Here is a 24,508-nt window from a genome sequence, read left to right on the forward strand (position 1 = left end):
AGAATGATTTCTGAAGGATCATGTGACACTGAAGACTGGGGTAATGATGCAGAAAATTCAGCTTTGCCATCACAGGAATAAATTACATTTTTTAAATACATTAAAATAGAGAACCGTTATTTTAAATTGTAATAACATTTCACAATACTGTTTTAACTGTATTTTGATCAAATAAATGCAGCTTTGGTGAGTATAATAGACTTCTTTCAAAAACATTTAAAAAATCTTATCAACCCCAAACGTTTCAACAGTAGTGTACTCCTGTAGACGTCAATAGTCTGTGAGAATTCAAAATAAATTTTTCAAAAACTTTGGACAATATTTTAAATTCTCTGTGAAGAAATACACTATCCACAATCCTGAAATGGCAGCGCCTTGAATCCACCAATCAGAGAAGTCGGTGTTGCCAAAGAAATGAAAGCCAGACCCATAGTTGCAAATGACAACTAAATCAGTCCAACAAACAACTTAAATATTTATATATACCTGACTATTTATACTATTTATTTCTACTTCAAATATATTTAATTTTATATTTTCTTATAAAAAATACCAAATCAATAGTATTGCATCATTCACAATGCTTCATGGGCAGTAGTTCTTTGACACATTAAAGATATTAATTAAACAGTCTTGTGCATTTGAGCTTTCTCTGATTTTCAAAAAAAAATTGCTTCAGAGCTGGGCAGTTTTGTTTTTATTTATTTTTTTGTTGAAATCCCTATGAAGTAAAATACTTATAGACCCAAGAATGCTAAAAAACGTGTGGTGTCATTGGTGTCTGTGGATTTCCGTCCATCATTATTGTGATTTCATTATAGCCACTCTAAAATCCAGAGTTATTTCTAATGACCTCACAAGATTAAATGAAACAATCCAGCTGCTTTGTCTCGACCAAACATGATTCCCATCAGCAGGATGTGGCTCCCTTACTCCCACCACCAGACATCCTCTGGACTAACAGATCTCAATAGAGCCCATCATGCTGAGAGACCCAGCCTAAAACCTTTTCACTGAGCTTAGAGGTCAAGAACCAGGCACAAGATGACCCTAAGAGGTCCTTCCTAACGTCTTATCTCACTTAGGCCTACAGTACAACCATTTACTACAAGAGATTTTCTGTGACAAAAGTCTTTAGAGAACAACTTTGCTATACCGCTAGACGGTTCCATGCTGTCCTGGGTCAATGTGACCACATTATAAACAAACAAAATGACTCATTCTGCTGATCTAGTTGCTAGGAGGTGGTGAATGGTTTTTGGCGACAAGGAGCTCCATTGAGACGGACCGAATGACACACTCCACAGTCGGTTGCCTTGGTTTCCTGCCCTGTAGAACGCAAGATGACGGGTTCAAACAGTATGGACATTGAGAGCCCACTGTAATAATGAGCGAAAAGCCATACTGCTGGAAGTGGACTAACGTTAGGGTGGAAACAATGACATTTTAGTGTGGGAAACTGAGCCGGGTCAAACAGAAAGGAGGATCTGCGAAACACATCAGGGCACACAGGCTCACTGGCTATTTCCGGATGCGCCTGGCAAAATAAATGAGAGGTGCTGTGAACTTTACTCAGTGTAGGCCTGGTGGAAAGCACATCTCAGGAACAACTCTAACTCATTCTGACCTTAACCTAACATTTACAAATCAATCTCCACTCACATTGTCATGGAGCTAAAAAAACAGACTGGATCTGGTACAGAGCAGAAATACATATACTTCTTCACTCCCAAGTCCCAAAGGTCGATGCTGCTCCTCAAATCGTCAGTCTGATTTCAAAGCGGTAGCTGTTACTGTAAAACGAGGATCAGAAACAGGATCAGGCAGCACACTGGAGCTGGGAGGCGAAGCGTTCTGTCGTGCTGTCACTTTTTCTGAGGTATGCCGAGAAAAGAGGCATAGACAGGTCATCCCCGCACATTGAGATCAGATTTACACTTCAAAAAGCAAATCCCGGCAGTTTTAAGAACGGTAAGCCTTTACTAAAAGACAAGGGGTAGAAAAGGAAGGGGGTTTGAAGAGGTGAAAAAAGGAGGAAAGACATTAAAGAAAAGGAACTGGATGCCAATTATCTTCTTATCTTTCAGGAGGAGAGCTTCTCCGTTGCTGTTAGTTTGGAGGTCGTGCGGAGGTTTAATCTGGCAGCTGGTGTTTGAGGCTGGTAAAGGGGGATGGAAGTCTGATTCTACCTGGTTAGGGGAGCGTCTAGAAGGAGTCTGGGAGCTACTAAAGGCAGCATCTTTATGCAGGCAAATAGATCTGTGTTAGTCTATTCAGCCCCCCAAAATACCTTGTATACTAGTTCATATACCAAAATATCTTCGAAGAAACGTGCTTTGATCAGCTGGCGTGAGAGTTCCGTGACGAGTAATGCATGCATTGTGAATGCTGAGCAATTTTAGACATTTATTTCTGCACACTTCAGTCAATCCAGAAAAGAAAACGGGCTACTCGCTCTTTTGAACCATTTGTTTCTAAAAGTACTGCATGAAATAAAGTTGTGGCAACAGAAATAAAAAGTATTTACCATCACATAGCAGCTCATTACAAATGTTCCCATGATTCAACAGGAGGGGGAACAAGCTCTCTCAACTGGAGCTGGAACTAAATTCAAGTTTATCGTCCAATTTGTTCCACAGTGTCATCAGACTATGAAGATTTAATATTTTTACACAGGCCTCTGCTGGTTCGGTCCAGCTGATGGGGTGAACAAAAGTTCAAGCAAGGTAAGTTAACATACATCATGCCTTGCAACAATTGGGCGTTTTCATGAATACATCTTTGTATTCAATTAACAAATAAAGTAAATAAAAAAGCTTTATATGACATCGAAGTATGACTTTTTTTTTTTTACTTTGTTAAAAAAAAATCTGTTTAAAAAATGCTGCCTTGTTGAACATTCTAATCATCAAAGAATCCTGAGAAACCATCAACAGTGTTTTCAACATTGATAATAATAAGAAATGTTTCATGAGCACCAAATCAACACATTGGACATGTGACACTAAAGACTGGAGTAATGATGCTGAAAATTCAGCTTTGTCATCACAGGAATAAATTACATTTTAAAATATATAATTAAATTCTATTAAAATAGAAAAGAGTTGTTTTTTTTTTTCTTGTAATAATATTTCACAATTTTGTTGTTTTTTTACTGTATTTATCATCAAATAAATGTAGTCTTGGTAAGCATAATAGACTTCTTTAAAAAAATCTTACCGACCCCAAACCTTTGAAAGGTAGTTTAACAAAAATAATAATAATAATTAAAAAAATATATATTGCATTCCCACCAGACAAAGCAAATGATAACACTAGCACACTAGCCAGCTATGTTTTTATATCTTCAGGATATTCAAAATCTCAAATGTAATAAAACTAATGTGAGAGTTGTATAGTTTGTTTCAAACACATGAATATAAGATTCAAAAGAAAGGGGACAGTAAATTGCCTTTTCGAAGCTTCAGAATATGAGGTCTCCGACAGTGTTCGTCTGTCTGATTCATCATCATCTCACCATTCAGTATGAAATTAGTAATTATCATTAACGAAATGGACTGGAGGAAAGGCATCACACAATGAGAAATTATCTTTCAACGCCAAAGTGTAGAAGTCATGATCTTGCGCTCCGTCTGTCGTATATTCATTACTTCTCTCACAGGGACGTTTGGAGCCCTGGAGGACTATTAATTGGAGAAGGGGCAGGCTCCCAGCATGCACTACAGGGTGCCAGGTGATGGCAGACAGACAGTCCTGGCACTGAATTGATGACAAGCTTTCTCCTGGTGGAAATGACTGTGAAGGTCAGCCAAAGGAGCAAAGCAAAGACAAAATGTTGGAGGCCGACAAGAAGAAAAATGTAGTCCTCCAAGGGCAAGGGAACAGCCTTTTTTATCAAGTCCTTTGTCTGAGGAACAAAAGAGGCTCTTTACCACTTGGAGTAGGTCCCTGTTACTACATAAAGACAGACTTAGTGGTTTCTGGGAATGAAAAAGTAGAAAAAGTCGCAAAGCACAGTGTGAGCCAACAGTAACCAAGTAAAAAACAACAACAACAGATTCCCTATTCATTAAATTCTCACCTCTTGCCCATGAGGCTTGCGGGTTTAGCGAGCCCGAGATTGCTCTTGTTTGGCTGCTTCTTGCGGCGGGTCAACTTCTTGCGTCCAGAGCCACTGGCGGGCACCTCCTCGGCTTGCTGGGTGGTGTTGCTCCCACTGCCCTTGCTGTTGAGGTCCCACAAAACATCATAATTGATCTTACTGGAGATCTTTTTCTGCTCCAGCATCTTCTCTATGGCCTCTCCCGCAGTGCTGGCCAGGATCGGTTCTCGCTTCTTGGACGGCTTCTTTGGCTACACAAATTGAGATAAAAGTTGTTTACAGTGAAAAACAAACACTGGGGTCAGTGCTTAGATGGCTCTGCTTCAAAGCGAAGAGTTCTGGGTATCAATTAAATCTGAGTATCATTTAAACAGTGCATTTTCTCTATTGGGGCTTGATAAAATGATGTCAGACTAACAGCTGTCAACAAGAAGGTGACATAATCCCATTAGTAGCCTGGAAAAGCAATCAAGCTCATCTGATCTGGTCACCGTTGACCATGTTCCTCGTCTACCAAAGTGTAACAAGTCTCTTCACAGTCAGCAAGAGGACAACTGTATCTGAAATTGCTATCAGGCTCAAGGCACCTCATTAGAGGTGCAGAGCGGGGCTGACTAATCCAAGCTCAACTGGGAGTCACAGTGCAGATGTCAGAGCAGACAGGTTAAGGAGAGGAGGCACTGAAAGCCTGGGGTGAAACCAGAGGACCAATCGAAGTTCAAATGGAAAGTATGCGGTCTCCTAGGATCCCTAGCTGCTGAGTGTATAAAGACCTCGGAATGGGAGAGAAGCCCATGTCGACATAAGTAAGAGCCAGACACACACACACACACACTCATGACTTACTCACCTTCTCCTTATAGGTCCCTTGCTCCTTCTCTTTAGCTATTCTTTCTTCTTTTTCTGAAAAAATAAAACCAAATGGGAGCACAATGGCTTTATCAAATGGAGCGTTTTAGAGTAGACACAAAAAGCAATACAAAATAAAGGGCTTTAAAAACTTTTGAGCAGATTAACTTCAGAAGGTCAATCGTTTAGTTATCACAGGTGTTTTTCATTTACGTATTTTTTAAATATCGAGCCTAATCTCACAAGGTTCAGTCGTGGGATGAAATTGAAGTAGTTCACTTTGCCAATTGAGTATTTAAAAAACAAAATCCTTCCTTTCACTGATTTTTTTTTTTTTTATCTCTGTGGCTGAGCAGTTCCCTAGTTAGACACATGCCTCTGACGTCAAATCGGGTTGTGTTAATAAATGCACAGGTACTAAGCTCTTCTCCTCCTTTTTGCTTACCTTTCTGTTCCCTCAAATACTCCTCATTTTGCTTCATCCACAGCTCTGTCTTCGCCTCCACCTCTATCTCGTTCAGAATGTACTGGAGAAGAGATAACAGAAGTAACGCTAAGAGGTGATAATTTGTGAATCTGGGATGCAAGACATCAGACAGTTTTTGAACTTCACATGACCCTGCTAAAGTTCAGAAGAAGTTTAAAGCTCCATCCTCAGAGAACAACACAGTAATGTGTTATACTGGAAATACTTTTTTCTCTTAATTAGTATTTTTGTCTTGTTTTTCAGTAAGAAAAATATATACACACACACACATATATATATATATATATATATATATATATATATATATATATATATATATATATATATATATATATATATATATGAAGAGTTTGGTTGCAAAACGCGATAAACGCCATTTTTTGACATTTGGATTTTATTATTGGAAATCACTGTTCAGATGTACCTTAATCTATGTGTGAATTGCTGCCATTAATAAGATTTAAAAATGTACATTTTAAGCCTACTACAAAATGTATTTTTTCACAAAACGCGATATCCGCCAGCCCAGTTTCTTTACAAAGTGCGATATAACGGTTAGGCCAGAGTGGTAGAGAAAACATCTCTCTCTATGGCTCTGGGTTAGGCTATAGAACGTTCAGGATGCTGCGCGAGCTCAGGATGTCAAGCGAGGAGAGAGTCACCGCCGGTGAAGTGCTCCGAGTTTGCTCAGTGATTTAACGATAATATCAAAACATAAAACATATATTTTTAAAAAGAGGATTCAATAGGCTAACTAAAAAACGTTTACCATTTAATTGTTTATACTGTAGGCGGCGAGCTGTCAGTCATGTAGGCTACGTCACTGATCAACAGCTGTCTGTCAAGCGGGTCGCACACCGGACGCGCAGCGCCACGTCTTTTAAATTCGAACACATTATTCTCTATGAGAGTACACACACCGGCGGCGCCTTTCGGCGTCTGTCCGCGGCGCCCAGCAACGGCTCAGGACCGTGTTCAAAATCCTGCCGCGCCACAGCGCCATTTACATAGTTTTATATTAAATTTACATTTATGTGTCTCAAATCGTAGTTAATGTATATACGGACTTAACCCCGTGCTGCAATATACATTTAGTTTTAAATTTATTTACAGAAATCAGAAAATTGCTGATGCTAACGGATTTTCAGGTGAGAGTTGTCCTAGACTTGGCGCGGCGCGGCGCTGAGCTGCGCGTCCGGTGTTGCGACCCACTTCAGAGTCAAGCTAACGTTATGGATCTGATCATACAGGTTTGGTTTTCAGCAGCGGTGTGGAAGGAGCCTCCACTCTTTCTGTAACAAGCTACAAGTCGTTTATCTAACTAACTTAATCTTACTTATCTAAATTGTAACTAATCACAAATAGTCCGAAGCTGTTTAAGGATGGTTGAAACGATAAACATCCTGCAGTTTGTCTGCTCTGACAGCTCAGCTAGCCAGGCAGCGCAACGGTGTTTTTTTTTTGTTTTTTTTAATGCCCACTGTCCCTATGTGAAGCACAAGCACACAGACGTCCGTACGTTGTTATCCGACCTTTTCATTCAGGGACTGCCCTGGATTACTGGCACATGCCATAGTCACATTATGTTTATTATGGCATTATGTTTTTGAATATTATTTACGATTAATTGATAAATTATTGTTAATTTTCCCACTGATGATCCAAAAGATTTCTTCAATGGTATTACAGTAGTAGAATATAGCCTATGGTGGATATATAGCGTTTTGCAAAAAAAAAAAAAAAAAAAAAAAAAAATTATGTTGTGTATGTTCTGGCCAAAACTAACTCAGAATATTATTATTATTAATCAATCTTTGTATATACTATTCCATATATTTATGATGTATTTTTTTAAACCAATTTAAGATGTTTGACAATGTTAAGATAAATATGTTGCATTTTGGCATGGTTTTTGACTTATTTATGAACTATTTATGGACATAAAATTAAATAAAAAATATCGTGGATTTGAAGAATATTGTGTCCCTGGCCTTCACTGAGCTCAAGTAATAGTTTAATGTACAAAAAATGTGAATGAACTTGACTGTTGATGTCTTAAATAATAATGTCAAATAACCAACATTTCTCAAAATGGATATATCTCGTTTTGCAACGAAACTCTTCAATATATATATTATCGTACACAGTTTTGCTTCTCAGGTAAATTTATCTTCTTGTAAAGATGTTTTTAATATTTTTTACCAGAAAACAAGACAAAAATACTGATTAGGAAAATGATTTTTGCAGGGTAAGATAAAGCGAATACATAAATTAAATCCATAAACCCATTAATAACATACCTTTTCAATTTCATCTTCATCAATCCCATCTAGATCTAGTTCCCCATTGCCTGATTTATCTTCCACTATAGAAAGACAAAGATACATGCATTAATAAAATGAGAAAAACATGATGAAAAGGAGTCTGATGCACGTGACAGTGTTTACCACCAGACAGCATGCACGATATTCAGGTGAGTTTCTATTTCAAAAGAAGAAAATCATCCTGCTTGACTGCAGTCCACAGCTGTCAGAGACGGTATGCTATACAGGAAGTACTTTGGTGGCATCCTCTGAATAATGCACGCACTGCCAGCTAGGGCTGGGCGATAAAACGATAACGATATGTATCGCGATAGACACGTAATCAATATCAATAAAAAATGCGTTCGATAAAACGTTCGATATTTTTTTTTTTTTTTCGTCGGAAGAAACCAGCAAAGCAAGTTGGATTGCATGAACAAAGGCACTCACTCTCTAGTAATTAGATAAAACAGGAAAAGTCAGCTCGCCTGACTTAAAGTCTGACCGTAGTCAGACCAATGTCATCTGCAGATTATGCAAGACCGTCGTCAGTTTCTCTGTTATTCGCGTGCTGCTGATGCGCTGTTCTAGCGTGTGCGTTTCTCAGCGCGTACATGTGAAGCTCACATGCACTTAAGCCTGTCTACCAGCGCCTGAATACTGGACTAAGTTATCTTTCGAGTCTTATTGTGCTAATACAGTTATATACACACAAGGTTTACATAAACTAGTCGGATATGTCTAAAGTGAAAGCATTTGCTTGTCAAATGCGTGTATAATAGACGCGTAGCGCGCAGCTCTTAAAGAGACAGTAGTAATAGTAAACACGCTGCCGCTTGTCCTTAAAGGGATAGTTCACCCAAAAATAAAAATTCTCTCATTATTTACGCACTCTAATGTTGTTCCAAACCTGTATTAATTGCCTTCTTATATTTTCTAATATTAATATTTTGAAGAATGTGGGTATCCAAACAGTAGCTGGTCCCCATTGACTTCCATAGGAGAAAAATATACTATGGAAGTCACTGGGGTACATCAACTGTTGGTCATTCTTCCAAATAACTTTTATTTTCAACAGAAGAAAGAAACTTATTCGAGTTTAAAACAACGTGTGAGAGTAAATTATAAAAATTAGAATTTTTAGGAGAACTATCCCTTTAATGTTAATAAAACAACAAAATGTAAAGAGAAAATCACTCACTGCTCTTGACTGATAACTTTATTAATAGCTTTAATAAGTATCAATGTATAATTTATACAGTGAAGTCTGTTTTGTTTTATTTTCATATTTGTTAATTTAATAACTTTCTGCAATGCTACTGTTAAACACACCTACTGTAGCTGAAAACATAAAGCACTGTTTATTTAATTTGTATATTAAGTTGTGTATGTGTAATGTGTATCTTTGATCTTAATATTTAATAACAAAGAAAATAATGAGAACATTTTTTATCTTCGCCCCTGTCTGCCATTCTTTTTTATTTTATATTTTGTTACCTAAGGCTTTGTTTTTAAAATATGGACATTAGTTTGGCTGTAATGCTCAGTCACAAAATAGTAAAACCAACATAAAAAAGAATTGTGATAAAATCGTGAATCGTGATTTTCCTGAAAGAAATCGTAATATTATATTTTTGCCATATCGCCCACCCCTTTATAAAGCATTTCTTACGTATTCTTTAATTTTGCACCTTAATGTTAAGAGATAATTGTTAAGTGTTCATTGTGATTTTAGACTTTTGAGTTTTCCATGGTCGTGTTGACATTTCTGCCTTTATAACTGATGGGATTATAATCAGAGGTAGGTTAAGTTTAAAATAAAAAATCTTTAAATGTAATATATTTGTCTCCTGGACTGGTCCTTATTTTAAATATGTTATAAAAAAATTCAATAATTATCGATATCGACCGATATGAAACACTTATATCGTGATACAGTTTTCAGCCATATCGCCCAGCCCTACTGCCAGCTCATTGTTGTGTAATTGCCATTAATAGGCTTAGCAGTGATTTGAAAGGATTTTGTGTGTTCCTTAAATACTTTCCAAATTGTCTTGAAATCCACAGTGTCAAATTTATTAATCCCTAAATTGAAATCTCATACTGAGGCAAATATGAAAAGAAATGTTATGTATTCTAAAACAATGCCCTCAGGTACACATAAATGTGTGTTATAAACACCACCTGAATACTACTAGCATGTGTCTGTAGGCAAAAAAAAATATGTATGAGATCAGGGCAAGAAGAGTGAGCTGTAAATATACATGATGAAAGAAAGCAACATCTTTGCCTGTAAATGGGAATCTAATGGGTAGTAAAAACACGTGAACTTTGCGAATGCAATAATCAATAGCGTTTACTCATGATGAATCAAGTATAAACTATCTAAATAACACAAAAGAAACACTCTGATTCTGATTACCATTTGTATTCAGTTTTGTGTGATCTATCCTTGTTAACCTATACTTAGATTTAAAAACCTAAGCAAAGATTAAACTAAAGCAAACAGTGAAACGTGCTAAACTTTCTCTGTGACTAATTTTCATATAACAAAAATGCTTTTTCTAAGTGTGAAGAGCTGCAAAAGTTGGCCTGGGAAAAGTGTGATTGGATTGGTGGAGCCTCAGTGGATCAGGACCAGATGTTCATTAATTGAACATAGAGAGATCTGAACGTCATCTTTACTGTGGCCATCCAACTCACATTCACACGCTCTGACGTTCTCACAGCAAGACTGGCTAGGGAGAACAGATTTAAATATCTGAACTGAGACAAACGAAAATGGGTCACAATCTGCCCTCATCTAAGATTCGTACACTTGCATGTGTGAGGTATAAGATACATCACACAACTTCAAAGGCTGTAGTCTCCAGTATTAGAGATGCAAAAAAGAGATTCTAATTCCAGTTTGACTCAAACAGTCATATATAAAAACTATTTTTTATTCTATACATTATTATACATTGAACATTACTTTAACAGTAAAATGTTATTAAAATAAAATAGTATTATAAAATGAAAACAAATATTAAATGTACATAGAATAAATATATTAAAATATACCAAATTTTCCAGATAATGTTTTAATAATATTCTTTAGTATAATGGCAATATAAATGCATGTTGTCTTTATAATATTTATAATTATATTCTCAAATTGGTCTTAATACATAACAAATATGCAGCAGCCTTTATATATTAATTTAAAGACCCCTGGTTTAATTTAGTTAAATGATTGACATGCTTCACGAATAACAAGACATCCAGTTTAATAGCACATCTGATTTTTTCCTAACTCACAATGTATGTCACATGGTGTCAGTCAAAAGCCAGTGTCTCATTTGGATTGTTTGTAGTTGTTCTTACTGCCTTCTCCACACTGTCTATTACATCTTCTAACTATCTCCTACTGCCTGCACCTCTAACACCTGCTTTTCAAGGGGGAGTTGAATTTTAAATCTTTAGCAGGACTGTAATTGAATCCAGGTAGCTCGTCCATAAGACGGAGATAGGATACTTGCTCAGGCATGGGCCAACATGGGCACACTGGTCTATGAGGGAATTGAGCTTGTTTGCAGGCAGCTTGCTAGGGCTGTCACATATCAAACCCAGTGGAGCAAATCACAGCGTTTCACCAGAGCGATTGCACAGCCGGCTTGGATAGAAGGGAGAAAGAAAAACAACATGGCACGATCAGGTTTCTGCTCTTTAGAAGGTTGGCGTGTGGCTGATTGGGGTTGGTTAGATGATGGTAGCCTCTCACAAGGTGCTCCGGTTTCGTAGGGGGTTGAAAAACGTGAAAGAAGTCACCCAAAGGTCACATAGGCTAAGCTATGCAACCAGCAGGAAACGGTATACAACCAAGTCACTAACTTCTCTAGGCTTAATGTGCGGCCAGTTGGCCACATTAGTGAAATTTCAGTGAAAAAAGGTCCATTGTCAATAGCGTAAAGATGTATGAAGTACTGTTCAGCGAACTCACATAACCATTTTGAACATGGATAAAATCTGCATGGGGAACTTTTTTGCTTAAAACTAGAAAGAAAAGCTGAAACCTGAAGCTGAAGAGTGTTAAAAGAATAGATCAAAACAGCAAAAACAAAATCTGTTGTTATTTACTCACCCTTATGTCTTTCCAGATTAGTTTTATTTTTTCTAATTAACTCAAAATGAGAAAATTGTAATAATTTAACTCCCTGTTTTCTATTAAATAGAAATGAACTGGCACAACAGTATGACCTGTGGATTAAATAAAAAAAAACATTAGTCACTCTCAAAACAAATATTACACAATGGTGTTTGTTAATAAGATAGATTCTTCATTCACCATATGAAGAATGCAAAACAAGATTAAATGGGCATAATGCAATATGCTCCAACATATTTCAATGAGAAATGAGCCTCTAATCCGAACATGCACTTGACTTGACTGAACCTAATCCAGATTACATAATGAATCATGTGAATCATTATGCAAATAAACAGATCCGCTTGATGCTCTGCTTTGAAATGCCACAGAGAAATGCCCAATTTGAGACTGAAAAAATGAATGTTTGTAGATCTTTATTTTACAAGCCATTATATTTTAAACTACAACTTCATTTAATCAAATCAATTTCTCCATCAGCTGGTGTTATACTTTGATTTATTAGATTTCTCATAATGTCAGCAAGAGAAGTCCCTGTTCTGAGGATCCACTGAGATTTACTCTAGCTTATTTTGTTGAATGCTTGGAAAAGAATCGAAAGAGCTTGCGGTTTGAGAGTGTTTCACGCTCATACAAACAAAAAGGAGGACAAGGTAGAAAAAAAACCCTCTTGCAATATGGCACGATAACCTCTAAGGGCCTTTTCCAACCTCACCACCTGCTCCCACTGTCTGTGCTGTGGGCAAACAGGCCAAGGAGTGAAGAATTTATATATGTGTGTGTGTGTGTGTGTATTCTTGTCTTCGGGTCAGCTACAGTAGGCAGCTACACTATCTTTCAGATCAGACTAGCTATCTGGCTTAACACATTGACATTCGGCACATGCAGTTAACTATAAATGTGGATAGACTACAAAAGAGCCTTTTGCTCTCCGCTATCCCTCAACATGTTTTGATCATGTCAAACACATCCGCTTGAAAGGTTAAATGCTGTATTTGCCTGCAGAAGCTGTGCTTTCCCATGTGTCATTCAGTGAATGTCCTCCTAGACACGCAGTCTCCCGTTTCTCTCTCGTTCCCTGAGCCACTGGCCAATCACTCTGAATCAAGCACAGCTGTCTGACTGCACGCAGGCCATTAGATCGATACTTTACACATGCGAGCAGCAATGGCATTAACAGCAGAGAGAGGGAGGGACAGTGCTCAGAGCGCACTGGACCATGAGGCAGCATCACCATAGGCGAAGCTCAGTGCAAAACAGTAAATGCAATGCAGCAATGCAGTATGGGAGGAGTTGCAAGCAGGTGCAATCAATCAGTGTCCCTGCTGCAGGAAACTCATGACATGCCCCACTCAGTACATACAGGAGGACAATTTCACTTTTTTACCCCTGGAATAGGAGCTTAAACCTGAAAGATTTAGGGTCCGTTCACACAGGATGTGTTCTTGCATCCGTCTGTGGCGTTTTTAATTGTTTTTCAATGTAACACACTATATGGATATTTTTGGAGTGTATTTTAGATTTTCGGGCAATGCATGTCAGTTTTGTCAGGGACTCAGCATGAGTGCTGCATTTTTAAGATGCTGTGTTGAGTTAAATGAAGATCAAATTCATCACAACATTAAAGTATAATGCACAGTGTGAAAAAGTATATTGATTTTGAGATTTGCTAAATATTACATTTAACAGTTATTCAATTATTAGGACCCTATTTTAACTATCTAAATGCATGGTCTAAAGCGCAGGGCGCAAGTGCACTTAGGGAGTATCCGAATCCACTTTTGCTAGTTTAATGATGGGAAAAATGGTTGGCGCGCTCAGCGCATGGTCTAAAAGGGTTGTCCCTATTCTCCCCTATTCTCTAATGCAGGGTTCACCAATCTCGGTCCTGGAGGGCCGCTGTCCTGCAGAGTTTAGCTCCAACCAGCTCCAACACACCTGTTTGAAAGTTTCTAGTATGCCTAGTGAGACCTTGATTAGCTGGTTCAGGTGTGTTTAATTGGGGTTGGAGCTAAACTCTGCAGGACAGCGGCCCTCCAGGACCGAGATTGGTGAACCCTGCTCCAGTCGCACTCGCACCATGGCGGATTATCTATTTACATGACGGAATTTGCAAGCGGAAAGAGTGAATGCTTCTCCAGAGAGGAAACTGCTTGTGCGCGAGGTTAAAGCACGCAAGCAGACCATCTACGGGACAAGCCGGATTCCACACAATATTAATCGTTTACATTGTAATCCTTTTATTTTTAATATTTGGAATGTTTGTGTGCTGCTGTGTGTCCCTGTGTCTGTAATAAGCGCACATTACTAACGCGCTCTTTAAATGACAAAAAAAAATACTGCGCCATTGACTTTAGACCAGGTTTCAGTTGGTCAATGGCGCAGTCTATTTCAGTTGCCTCAAAATAGCAACGCGTCAACAATGCGCTTGAACACACCTCACACACAAATGGGCGCAAATCATTCGCTATTTAAACACCATAGCGCAGGACGTGAAAATGATAACTGCGTCGGGCTGAAACTAGCAAAAAACACTTGCGTCACGCTTGGCGCTGCATTGTGCCGGGTGTATGATAGGGCCCTTTATAAGTCCACAAGGGGCTGAGATTTTTTTTTTTACTTACATAGAGAAGAAAAGAAATGGGGGGATGGGATTAGAAAATGTCAAAAACTGGATACAAACTGTTTCGCCCACATGCCAAACACAGGTCAATGTATGAGAGCATTTGTGCTACTGTAACTGCTTGGCTCCACGGCTCCAAAATAATAACAGGACTCACAGATGATTCAGAGTCATTTAGAAAAATTGATAAAAAACACATGCTGTCTACGCAGAGGAAATTGAGATTCTTTTGAAGCCTGAGCGTTCTCAGTAAAGCTGTGACTCTGGTACTGAGATTCTCAATGCTGTAAGCTGCTCATCAAACTAGAGCATCAAAATATCCTAGTTTCAAAGAGATCCAAGAAAGGGAGCATCCCAGGAAGCTTTGTAAGAACAGGCACGTCTCTTCTTTGAGGAAAGTTCCTCTCTCCTCATGTTGGCTAACACATGGCATTTAAAATGGCAAAGTTCAAACAAGGTTCATAAAAACCACAGCAAGCCCAAGGGAAAAACCTTCCCATTTTTTCATCTTTTCATTCTCTCTCACACACACACACACACACACACACACACACACACACACACACACACACACACACACACACACACACACACACACACACACACACACACACATTCAATCAGAAATGCATTACCCAAGATCTGTATGGGGTTGGAATATATTCAATAGTGAAAAACAAAAATTGATAATGGACTCCCAAACCCCTTTATCATCATCAGATAAAATTAATATTTCACTGCACTATCTACTCTGGAAAATATATATTGATTAAATAAGCAGGACTCCTTGGATGCTTTTTGAGGGACATTTCTGGGCTAAAACTGGTGAGCCGGTGGGAAGTGAACCTGCGTGAAACAGATGTTATTGATGAAAAGGAGGCTGTGGAATTGGCCAGTCACTTTCTTCACTGCAGTGAAAATGAGATAGTGAAAGAGAGAGAGAGTGAATCTCATGTGTCCCTAGAGAACTGAAGAGACAGTCAGTCTGAAAGAGTCAGACACTCCAGTACCGACAGCCTGTCAGAGTGAGAGAGGCATCTGCCAGACCTCACACATACACAGACACACACACACACACACACATACACACATTCTTGGTCACTCGCTTTCTACCTCTCTCTGTCTGCCTCATGCATTCCCTATTTAAAGAACAGAATTTATGCAGACCTGCACACTGCAGCAGTTTAAAAAAATGCATCTTTTTGCACTTTTTTTTGTCTGAATTTTGGTCCCTGCTACACTGAAATATGAAATAAAATATGCAACTAAAATAAAATAAAAATAATTTTAAGGACCAATTCTAATGTACATTAGCTGTGTAAAATATACATTTTTATATGCATATTTTATTTTATGTTTCTGTTCTGATGAAGACTAAATTCTGTTCGTAGTCATTTATTTATTGTGCTTTGTTAAGGGTCAGTTTTAGTTCAACATTCTGGTTTTTCATTGTAATGGAAAAAAACAAACAAATAAATGCAATGCTTTGAAAAACTCTCTCAATTTCTTGCTCATTGTACCGTTTTCTTCATCTTTCAGCACAAACAAATATACACAAGCCAACATTCAGAGTGACCAACATTGCATCTTTGGCCTTCATAGTCTGCTGTGTGTATTGTTGTGAGCAGTGATTCATCCATGCTGAGTGGAACCCCATAAAGCCATCTTTATGAGCGACTCTAAGAGGCTTTCACTCTTGCAGAATCATCACCTTCTCCCACAAAAGGACAATGATGACGAGGAAAATGTATCAGCAAGCAGCCATAGCAGAAATAGTCCACGGAAAGTTGCCCAGACAGCAGATCACAGTCTGGACTGCTTTAAAATAAAGCGGCTCTGCTCCGATCTCCTACACTGGCCTGAGGAGACATATGCTGTTTTCAGATAAACCACTGCTGCTAGTCACTTAAAGCTACAGGGAACACCTAGGTCGAGGAGTCGGCAGGGGTCAGGGTCAAAGGTTAAAAGGGAATGGCCCGAGTTCAGCAAGCGAGCAGGTGCTGAGGTCAGAGATGTGTTGCTGGGACGGTCTTGTGATATTCTGTTGAATCCTGTGACATTGTATTTTCAGAGTCGCCTTTCAGTAATCTAAAGCTCTTGGTAAATAAAGTAATCTGTTGCAGACATACACATCAATCAATGAGTCCTGACCAGATGATTTCACAATGGGTCTAACTCAATGTTATCAAATGGATCAATATCCATTGTGCAGTGTGCAGGTTATTAGTAATATGATAATTATAACTACAAAGTTACACTAATGTTCAAACAAATTCTTTAAACATGAATACTTTTTTTCAGCAAGGACACATTAAACTGAAGAGACAGTAAAGACTTTTAAAATGTTACAAATATTTCTATTTCAAATAAATGCTGTTCTTTTCTACTCAGAAAAAAATGTATGGGTTTTAAAAATTTAAAGCAGCAAAACTGTTTTAATGTTAATAATAAGAAATGTTTCTTGAGCACCAAATCAGCTAATTAAAATGATCTCTGAAGGATCATGTGACCTTGAAGACTGGAGTAATGACTGCTGAATATTTGCCAGCACAGGAATACATTTAATTAAAAAAAATATTAAAATAGAAAACAGATATTTAAATTGTAATAACATTTCACAAAATGATGCCATGATGAACTTTTAAACAGTAGTGTTTGTATAGTTTATGTTTAACTGTATCCTCTCATTTTTAACTGCTGAATGACATTCGAACAACAAATACAGTTATCCGTGTAAATAAAACAAGACAGCATCTAATAACCTCGGAGTAAAGCCCCATACGTTCCCCATCTCTGAAATCATATGCTCTCTATAAACTGAAATAAGATCAGCATAAAAACACTATAATGAGAAAGTACATCTGTGGCTTTTCCTCTGCAGTACAGCATGAAGCAGACAGATTGGAGCAGCTCTTATTAAATGTCTTAAAAGGATTTCAAAAAGCTCAAAGTGATTATGTCTGGCAGACCCTCCATCGCAGAGCTGACTTTCACAATAGCAAAGGGTTAAAGCTTTCCTAAAGATTAAACATTCACCACACTTCCTACGGTCATCCATCATATAACAAAGAAAACCAGTGGCTTTGAAGAACAAAATTCTGCTTGATATACTCAGAAAAATATTTAGTTTTAATAAATAAATAAATGGACCATGAGGGTTTGGGCCCACATAAAATGGGACAAAATATTGTTAATAATAATATATTATCATAAAATTGTATCTCAAACTATTCAAATGGAAGACTAGACTTCTAAGACTAGACATTTTTTCTTCCCTTTTGTGATGTTTATACACTGTAAAAAAAATGTACATGATTTTTTTACAATAAACTACTCTAGTCAGAAATTTACAGTAAAATGAATGCATGCTGGGTCATGTTCTTACGAATTACTGTTAATCAACAGCAAAATGATGCTGACATCACAGTAATTTACTGCTCTTGTTTTACTGTGAATTCACATGATAAAGTTGTCTTTACCATGCCACTGTAAGAAATTATATTGTTTTAGTACTGTAGTGTTCCTTTTGCTTGGGATCTTGGTCATTTTATATTCATATTCAAAATTCTGATCTAGCCAAGTCAGAAGTATGACAAATGAAAACATTTGTTAAAACAATGACAAGCTTGAATATAAAATAAGCTAATTGGCCTATTTTCAGTTAGTCAAACTATACTATTATTAGCATTATTTCAGCATAAAGATTTACCAAGATCTTATTTCAAATTCATAATTGTTTGTAGATGGATATCAGCAGCTGCTGAGATTTAACTTTGAAAGATGTGACATCATCTTGCAACACAAGATTCTTTCTTTCATCACCTAATGATGCACAGACATCAATACTCCACATACAAAACACAACAATGGTGACACTCAACAAATAATAATAATAAAAAAAGATTACAAAATAAACAAAAAAACACAAACCGCTAAAAGTGAACCAAAAATAAGTTCAGCAACACAGATAAAACCAACAAGGATCAAAAAACGCCACAGCATAATCTATTCATGCCACACTGCATGTTGGGTACCTTCATAGTACATATGCACTGTATGATTTTGTATATTTCACAAGAAATTTCCAAGAGTGCAGTTAGATACAATAGAAGTCCTACTGTGGAATTACTCGTAAAGTAATGCAATTATTAACCTGAAATATACTGTAATTTCACACTAAGATTTTTTAACTGTGTACGAGTGATACAGCTTCTCAGATGAGACAAAAAGTAACAAAAAAACAAAACAAAATTCCATTGGGTATCAACTGGATCATAGATGGAATCTATGCAATCGTTTCATGTGAGTGATAGGTTGTCTGGCTATTGGACTACCTTATTGCCCAGTTTAATTTTAGTTGTTTGTGGCAGGTATTCATTTGGACTATTTCCCCGATTTTTTCATTACCTTTTAAGAAGTTAATAATTTCAGCGACTTTTCCAGGCCTAGACATAAGTTTTATGGTACCTGTGGATTCCTTGTAGTACTTATACTGTATATAAGGTACTACAAGGCTTCAACTGTTACTTTTATCTGAACATTGAACACACTCTATCACAAATAAAGGCAATATCTCCAGAAAAGCAGGAACTTTCTTTTCTTTTTTGAAGGATTGAGTGTCTGCAGTACAAGGCCACATTTGATCATATAAAACACCAAGGACAAACACAGTATGCTGTAATGAGCACCCTGTTTGGCCAAATAACTTGTGCTGAGGAAGTGGGACACTCACCGTTTCTAGTCTCCTCTGCGATGCATTCCCGAATGGAGTCTGTTAGACCAAGGCTGGCTGCACTGGGCAAAGGGCCGAAGAGGGCTGTCAGGGGCATACGTGTGGACTGACTAGAGATCGGTACCGTATCCTTACTCGCCTCCTGATCCTCCATCCCTTCCTGGTCCCCCCGCTCTAGCACCTGACTGATGAAATCCTGGTTGAGATGTTGGGCTGCTGCCTCCATTTCCTCATCCTCTGGATCTTCGTCCCCAGTCACCCCAGAGGCCAAAGACACACAGTCATCATCTGAAAGGGTGTTAGAGAATAATATAAAATGAACACTGGTGTATCTGCACGTGCATCAGCATAAAACCACACAATAATCTCTATTAAGAACAAATCATCAGCGAATTGTACTCAGATGAGCCGAGGTGTACTAAATAAACATGCGGAGCACTTGATTTGATCTACCTTCTCTTGTGTAGGAGGCATAAATCCCTCTCAGTTTGGTTCTGCTGCTCCCTGCCAGCTGTGTCTCAATCTCATCGCGGTATGAGTTGATCTCGCCTGCAGACAACGTACACACATGTACACATGAGCCTGACGTCTCTGATTGACAGTTCAATTTCTCTGTCTCACAGATATTAAGTATGCAACATAAATTCCTCGGTAGAGTATGTTCAATGTTCAGAATACATAATGGCACGTATTATGTATAGTCCAAACATATTTAGACCGTTCATTAAAACAGCTGCTGTCGGTAAGGTGGGCGTTCCAAACCACAGAGGCATTTTCTATTCATAATCATTGAAAAAATCTTGAAATGCTTAGTGTAGCCGAGATAACGCACCACAGATAGCATTCAGATGCCTTGTTGAGTCAATAGAGAGAATCAATATCTTATTCCAGGAGGACAGACTAACCTTGATATTCTTCAAGTTTCTTGGACAACTCGTGCTCCAGCTGAAATAATGACATTTCAATTAAGAGAACCATTTATCAAGAGTCTCATATGGCTGAATATTATAATCATAGCATCATATCAGGTCACACACACACATATACATAGACTATTATTTAAAAGTTTGAGGTCAGTAAGATTTTTGTTTATATATATTTTTTTAAAGATTTATAAAAGTATATTTTATGCTCACCAACGCTGAATTTATTATGTCAAAAATACAGTAAAACAGTCATATTATTAAACATTATTATGAATTAAAATAGCTGTTTTCGATGTGAATAAATGTCATTTATTGTTGTGATGGCAAAGTTACATTTTCAGCACCATTACTCCAGTCTTCAGTGTCACATGATCCTTTAGGCTGATTTGGTGCTCAAGAAATATTTCTTCTTATTATCAATGTTGAAAACAGTTGTGCTGATTAATATTTGTAAGGAAACCATGATACATTTTTACTTTTAGGATTCTATTAGAAAGAACAGCATTTCTTTGAAATGGAAATCTTTGTAACATTATAAAAGTCTTTACTGTCACTTCAATTGAATGTGTTTTTGCTGAATAAAAGTATTAATTAAAAAAATTCTAACTTAACCCAAACTTTTGAATGTTAGTGCAATTTTGTAGTTACCATATTATTGATCACTGATCAACTTAATGCATTTTTTTTTCTAAATAAAAGTATTAATTTACTTTTCAACCTTTCAACAGTAGTGTATGTCCCATATGAGTACCTGCTGCATCTTGAGTTTTTTCTTTCCAGCAACAAAAGATGGAGGATCACATTCTTGCTCAAGGTCCACTCGCATGAACTCATCAATGGTCAGGGCACTGGTGGGAGTCTCCTCAAACTCTGTCAGCCTGGGCATCAGTGCAGAAGAAACGTTTGGGGAAATGTTACAGTACAGGCATCAGGGGTACACAACCTATCAAATGAGTTTTAACTTGGGATGCACCAGTATTAAAGTTCTAGGCGATACCAATAAGTCGTTAACTACTGTATATTATATTATACCACAGGACTGCTATCTGCTTGTATTCTGATTGATTTTTCTGATTACTTTTCTTGTGACAAAGAATATGTGGGTTAGTAAAATGAAATTAAAAATTAAATGATGTATCGAACAGTCGGGTCACTACTTGTTTCTGTATGACAACAACATACAATTTCCCTAAGAATCTGCTCAGATCAGCCATGACATTCACCTTTTTCTCAGCGTGGCCTCACACACCTTGACGACAGATATCACCTCCTTCACTGTACGACGGAATTCATGCATACGAGCTGCCACGAGCAGAGCTGGGGGAACAAGGGAGGAAAAAATAAGAATAAATGTTTTGTCCCCCAAACATTGTTCCCAATTTGCATGATATTTCACCACCATGCAAATATACAATGTATGTGCCAGACAAAAGAGTTGAGAGTGCATTTTCTATAGTAATGGAGAATATGTAAAAAGAATCTCTGCAGATGCTGAGGTGTGTAGTGCGATACAGTAACCTGTTAAGTAGACATTATGTAAATAAAGCAGGGGAGATGTGTTTAAGAGAACAACAATAAAACAAGCCTCTTCAATCCCTCTTCCACCCACTGTCAACATAAAAGCTTACTTCTCAAAGATGCATGCAATTTATAGACAATATTTCTATGATTGTATAAAATGTTTATTTACTAACACTTGTGTATCAATGTATGTTGTCCTAAAGAGCACAAAAATAATTAATATTAAATTAAATTAAATATTAGTAAAATATTATAATTATTTTTTAATACAATATTATATTATATATATATATTTATATTTAATATTTATTTTTATTGTTCTGGCATACCTTTATTGTAGACTCAGTTATTCAGTTTGTAATAAAAATATGTTTTACATAAATATAATTTTTTTTAAACATGTTAAAAACAGCAATATTGTGAAATATTATATCAATTTAAATATTATTAAAATGTAATATATTCCAGTGATGGCAAAGCTGAATTTTCAGCATCATTACTCCAGTCTTCAGTGTCACACAATCCTTCAGAAATCATTCTAATATGATGATTTGCTGCTCAAGAAACATTTCTTATTACTATCAGTGTTGAAAAAATGTGTAGTTTTGTGGAAACCACAATACTTTTTTTCATTGATGGATAGAAAGTTAAAAATAACAGCATTTTTATTTTAAATAGATTTTTTCAATGTAATGCATCCTTACTAAATAAAAGTATATATATATTTTTAAAATTTATGTAAACTCTAAATATATCCTAAATACTGCAAACTTACTGATGAATTATTATTTCTGTGTGAAAACGTTCGCACAAACACACACATGCACAGTAGGTGACACCCATTATTTATCTTTTTTGATTTTCTCTTGATCCTTGTTTTTACAGTGTTCACACTCTGAGCCAGAAGGTGAAGTGTAGTTGTGTGTTTACTCCCCTCAATCTAAAACAATCAACCTCAATACAGAAAACTGACATTTACACTTACCATATTCCCCTGAACACTGTGAATGATTAATGATGAATTATTAATTATTCAGATATTGCAGCAGCGGATGTTAGATGGGAAAAGTGAGACAGTGAGAGAGGGCTGAACTAGAGATGCAGGCAGGAAGTCTGCCTTCTATTCCTGTGCAGTCAGGGCAACTAGCTGACGGCAAGGTACAGGGACCAACAGTTCTGCTTCAGATCGAGGGCACCAAGATCTGTGCAGTGGTAAAGCACTTGCTGATCTTGTTTTTATCCTTGTTATGAAACTCGCTGCTCCAGTTCCTGTCAAACTTTTAGCACATTCAGGGATTTGCTTTATGATCTGACAGATGAGCAGAAATGAAGATAGAAAAAACAAGTTTCGAGCTGACAGCGGAGGAATCTAGTGAATCTTTTAACAACTTGGAAGTTAATCCAAAACAAACAAAGGACTGAGGTTTAAAGGGATAAATTGCAGAAAAAATAAAAATAAAATTCTGTCATCATTTATTCTCACCCTCATGTTGTTCAAAACTTATGATTTAGAAGAAAGAAGATATTTTGAAGAATGCTTCAGCTGTTTTTTTCTATACAATAATAACCAATGGGATCCAAAAGTTGTAAACTCCAAAATAGACATAAAGGAAGCATAAAAGTAATTCACTTAACTTCAGTAGTTTAAAGGGCTTTTCACACTGTGCTTAACCCTGGGTTTTCGTCGTTCTAAACACCGCTTTTAAAGGGATAGTTCACCCAAAAATGAAAATTACCCCATGATTTACTCACCCTCAAGCCATCCTAGGTGTATATGACATTCTTCTTTCAGACGAATACAATTGGAGTTATATTAAAAAATGTCCTGGCTCCTCCAAGCTTTATAATGGCAGTGAATGGCCGTTTCTGTTTTGAAGTCCATAAAAGTGCATCCATCCATGATCAGCATGAAGTAATCCATGAATTCGATGCGTACGGCCGTCTGCCCGAAAGCTAGTTATTTTAGTAGATAAAGTTGTAAATATGGATAGTTTTCTTTCTCAGAAGGCCTTTATTAACCCCTGGAGCTGTGTGGAGCACTTTTATCATGGATGGATGCACTTTTATGGACTATGAACAGAAACGGCCATTCACTGCAATTATAAAGCTTGGAGGAGCCAGGACATTTTTTAATATAACTCCAATTGTATTCGTCTGAAAGAAGAATGTCATATACACCTAGGACGGCTTGAGGGTGAGTAAATCATAGGGTAATTTTCATTTTTGGGTGAACTATCCCTTTAACCCCGGGTAAAGGAGAGTTTCACACTTGTAGTTTAGATGCGGGTTAGCACCACTTTTTACCCGGGGTTATGAAACTCTGCTCTGGAGGGTTTTGCGCTTATGCAGTGTTAACTCCGCATTGCGGTGCCAAACTTGTACAGTGTGAAACGATACTGTGTTAGAATGTTACAACTAAATGCTTAGCAACCGACAACCAATCACGTGACTTATATTCACGTGCTTTGGGAAGTCACGGAAACACCACGTGATGTATATAAACAGTCATTTCTGCGTATGATAGGACAAATGTCAAACGGCAATGGAAAACGTGACAATTGGAGTGAAGAAAAGACTGTTTCATTCTTACCTTTATACAGTAGTCAACATTTGAAGTGGATCAAAACCTTTCATCAAAGTTATACATGAATTTTGAACAATACCCATTCTTGTCTTAGTACAACTTTGATGAACTTTTTGATCCACTTCAAAAGTTGACTACTGCAGTTTCGAGAAGAAAAATCCAGAAAAACTTGATATTACAGTCTGCAGTGTGAAATGTGAATAGAGATAACAGAGGATTCCGTTTACCCGGGAA

The 24,508-nt window shown here is 37.2% G+C and overlaps 1 protein-coding gene across 4 annotated transcripts in view; it reads right to left on the reverse strand.

The window, feature by feature from the left end:
* The window catches only part of brf1b (BRF1 general transcription factor IIIB subunit b), a 64,008-nt gene that overhangs the window by 14,412 nt on the left and 25,088 nt on the right, over positions 1-24,508 (reverse strand). For all 4 annotated transcript variants that reach the window (XM_079888514.1, XM_079888513.1, XM_079888515.1 and 1 more), the window contains 9 exons: positions 21,393-21,486; positions 20,921-21,047; positions 20,149-20,188; positions 19,697-19,792; positions 19,244-19,531; positions 7,739-7,803; positions 5,397-5,478; positions 4,953-5,005; positions 4,082-4,353 (listed from right to left, as the gene is read on the reverse strand). In XM_079888514.1, the coding sequence (XP_079744640.1) occupies positions 4,082-4,353; positions 4,953-5,005; positions 5,397-5,478; positions 7,739-7,803; positions 19,244-19,531; positions 19,697-19,792; positions 20,149-20,188; positions 20,921-21,047; positions 21,393-21,486 (1,117 nt within the window). The remainder of the gene's footprint in view (positions 1-4,081; positions 4,354-4,952; positions 5,006-5,396; positions 5,479-7,738; positions 7,804-19,243; positions 19,532-19,696; positions 19,793-20,148; positions 20,189-20,920; positions 21,048-21,392; positions 21,487-24,508) is intronic.

This window comes from Squalius cephalus (genome assembly GCF_949319135.1).
Source record: "Squalius cephalus genome assembly, chromosome: 12".
NCBI lineage: Eukaryota > Metazoa > Chordata > Actinopteri > Cypriniformes > Leuciscidae > Squalius > Squalius cephalus.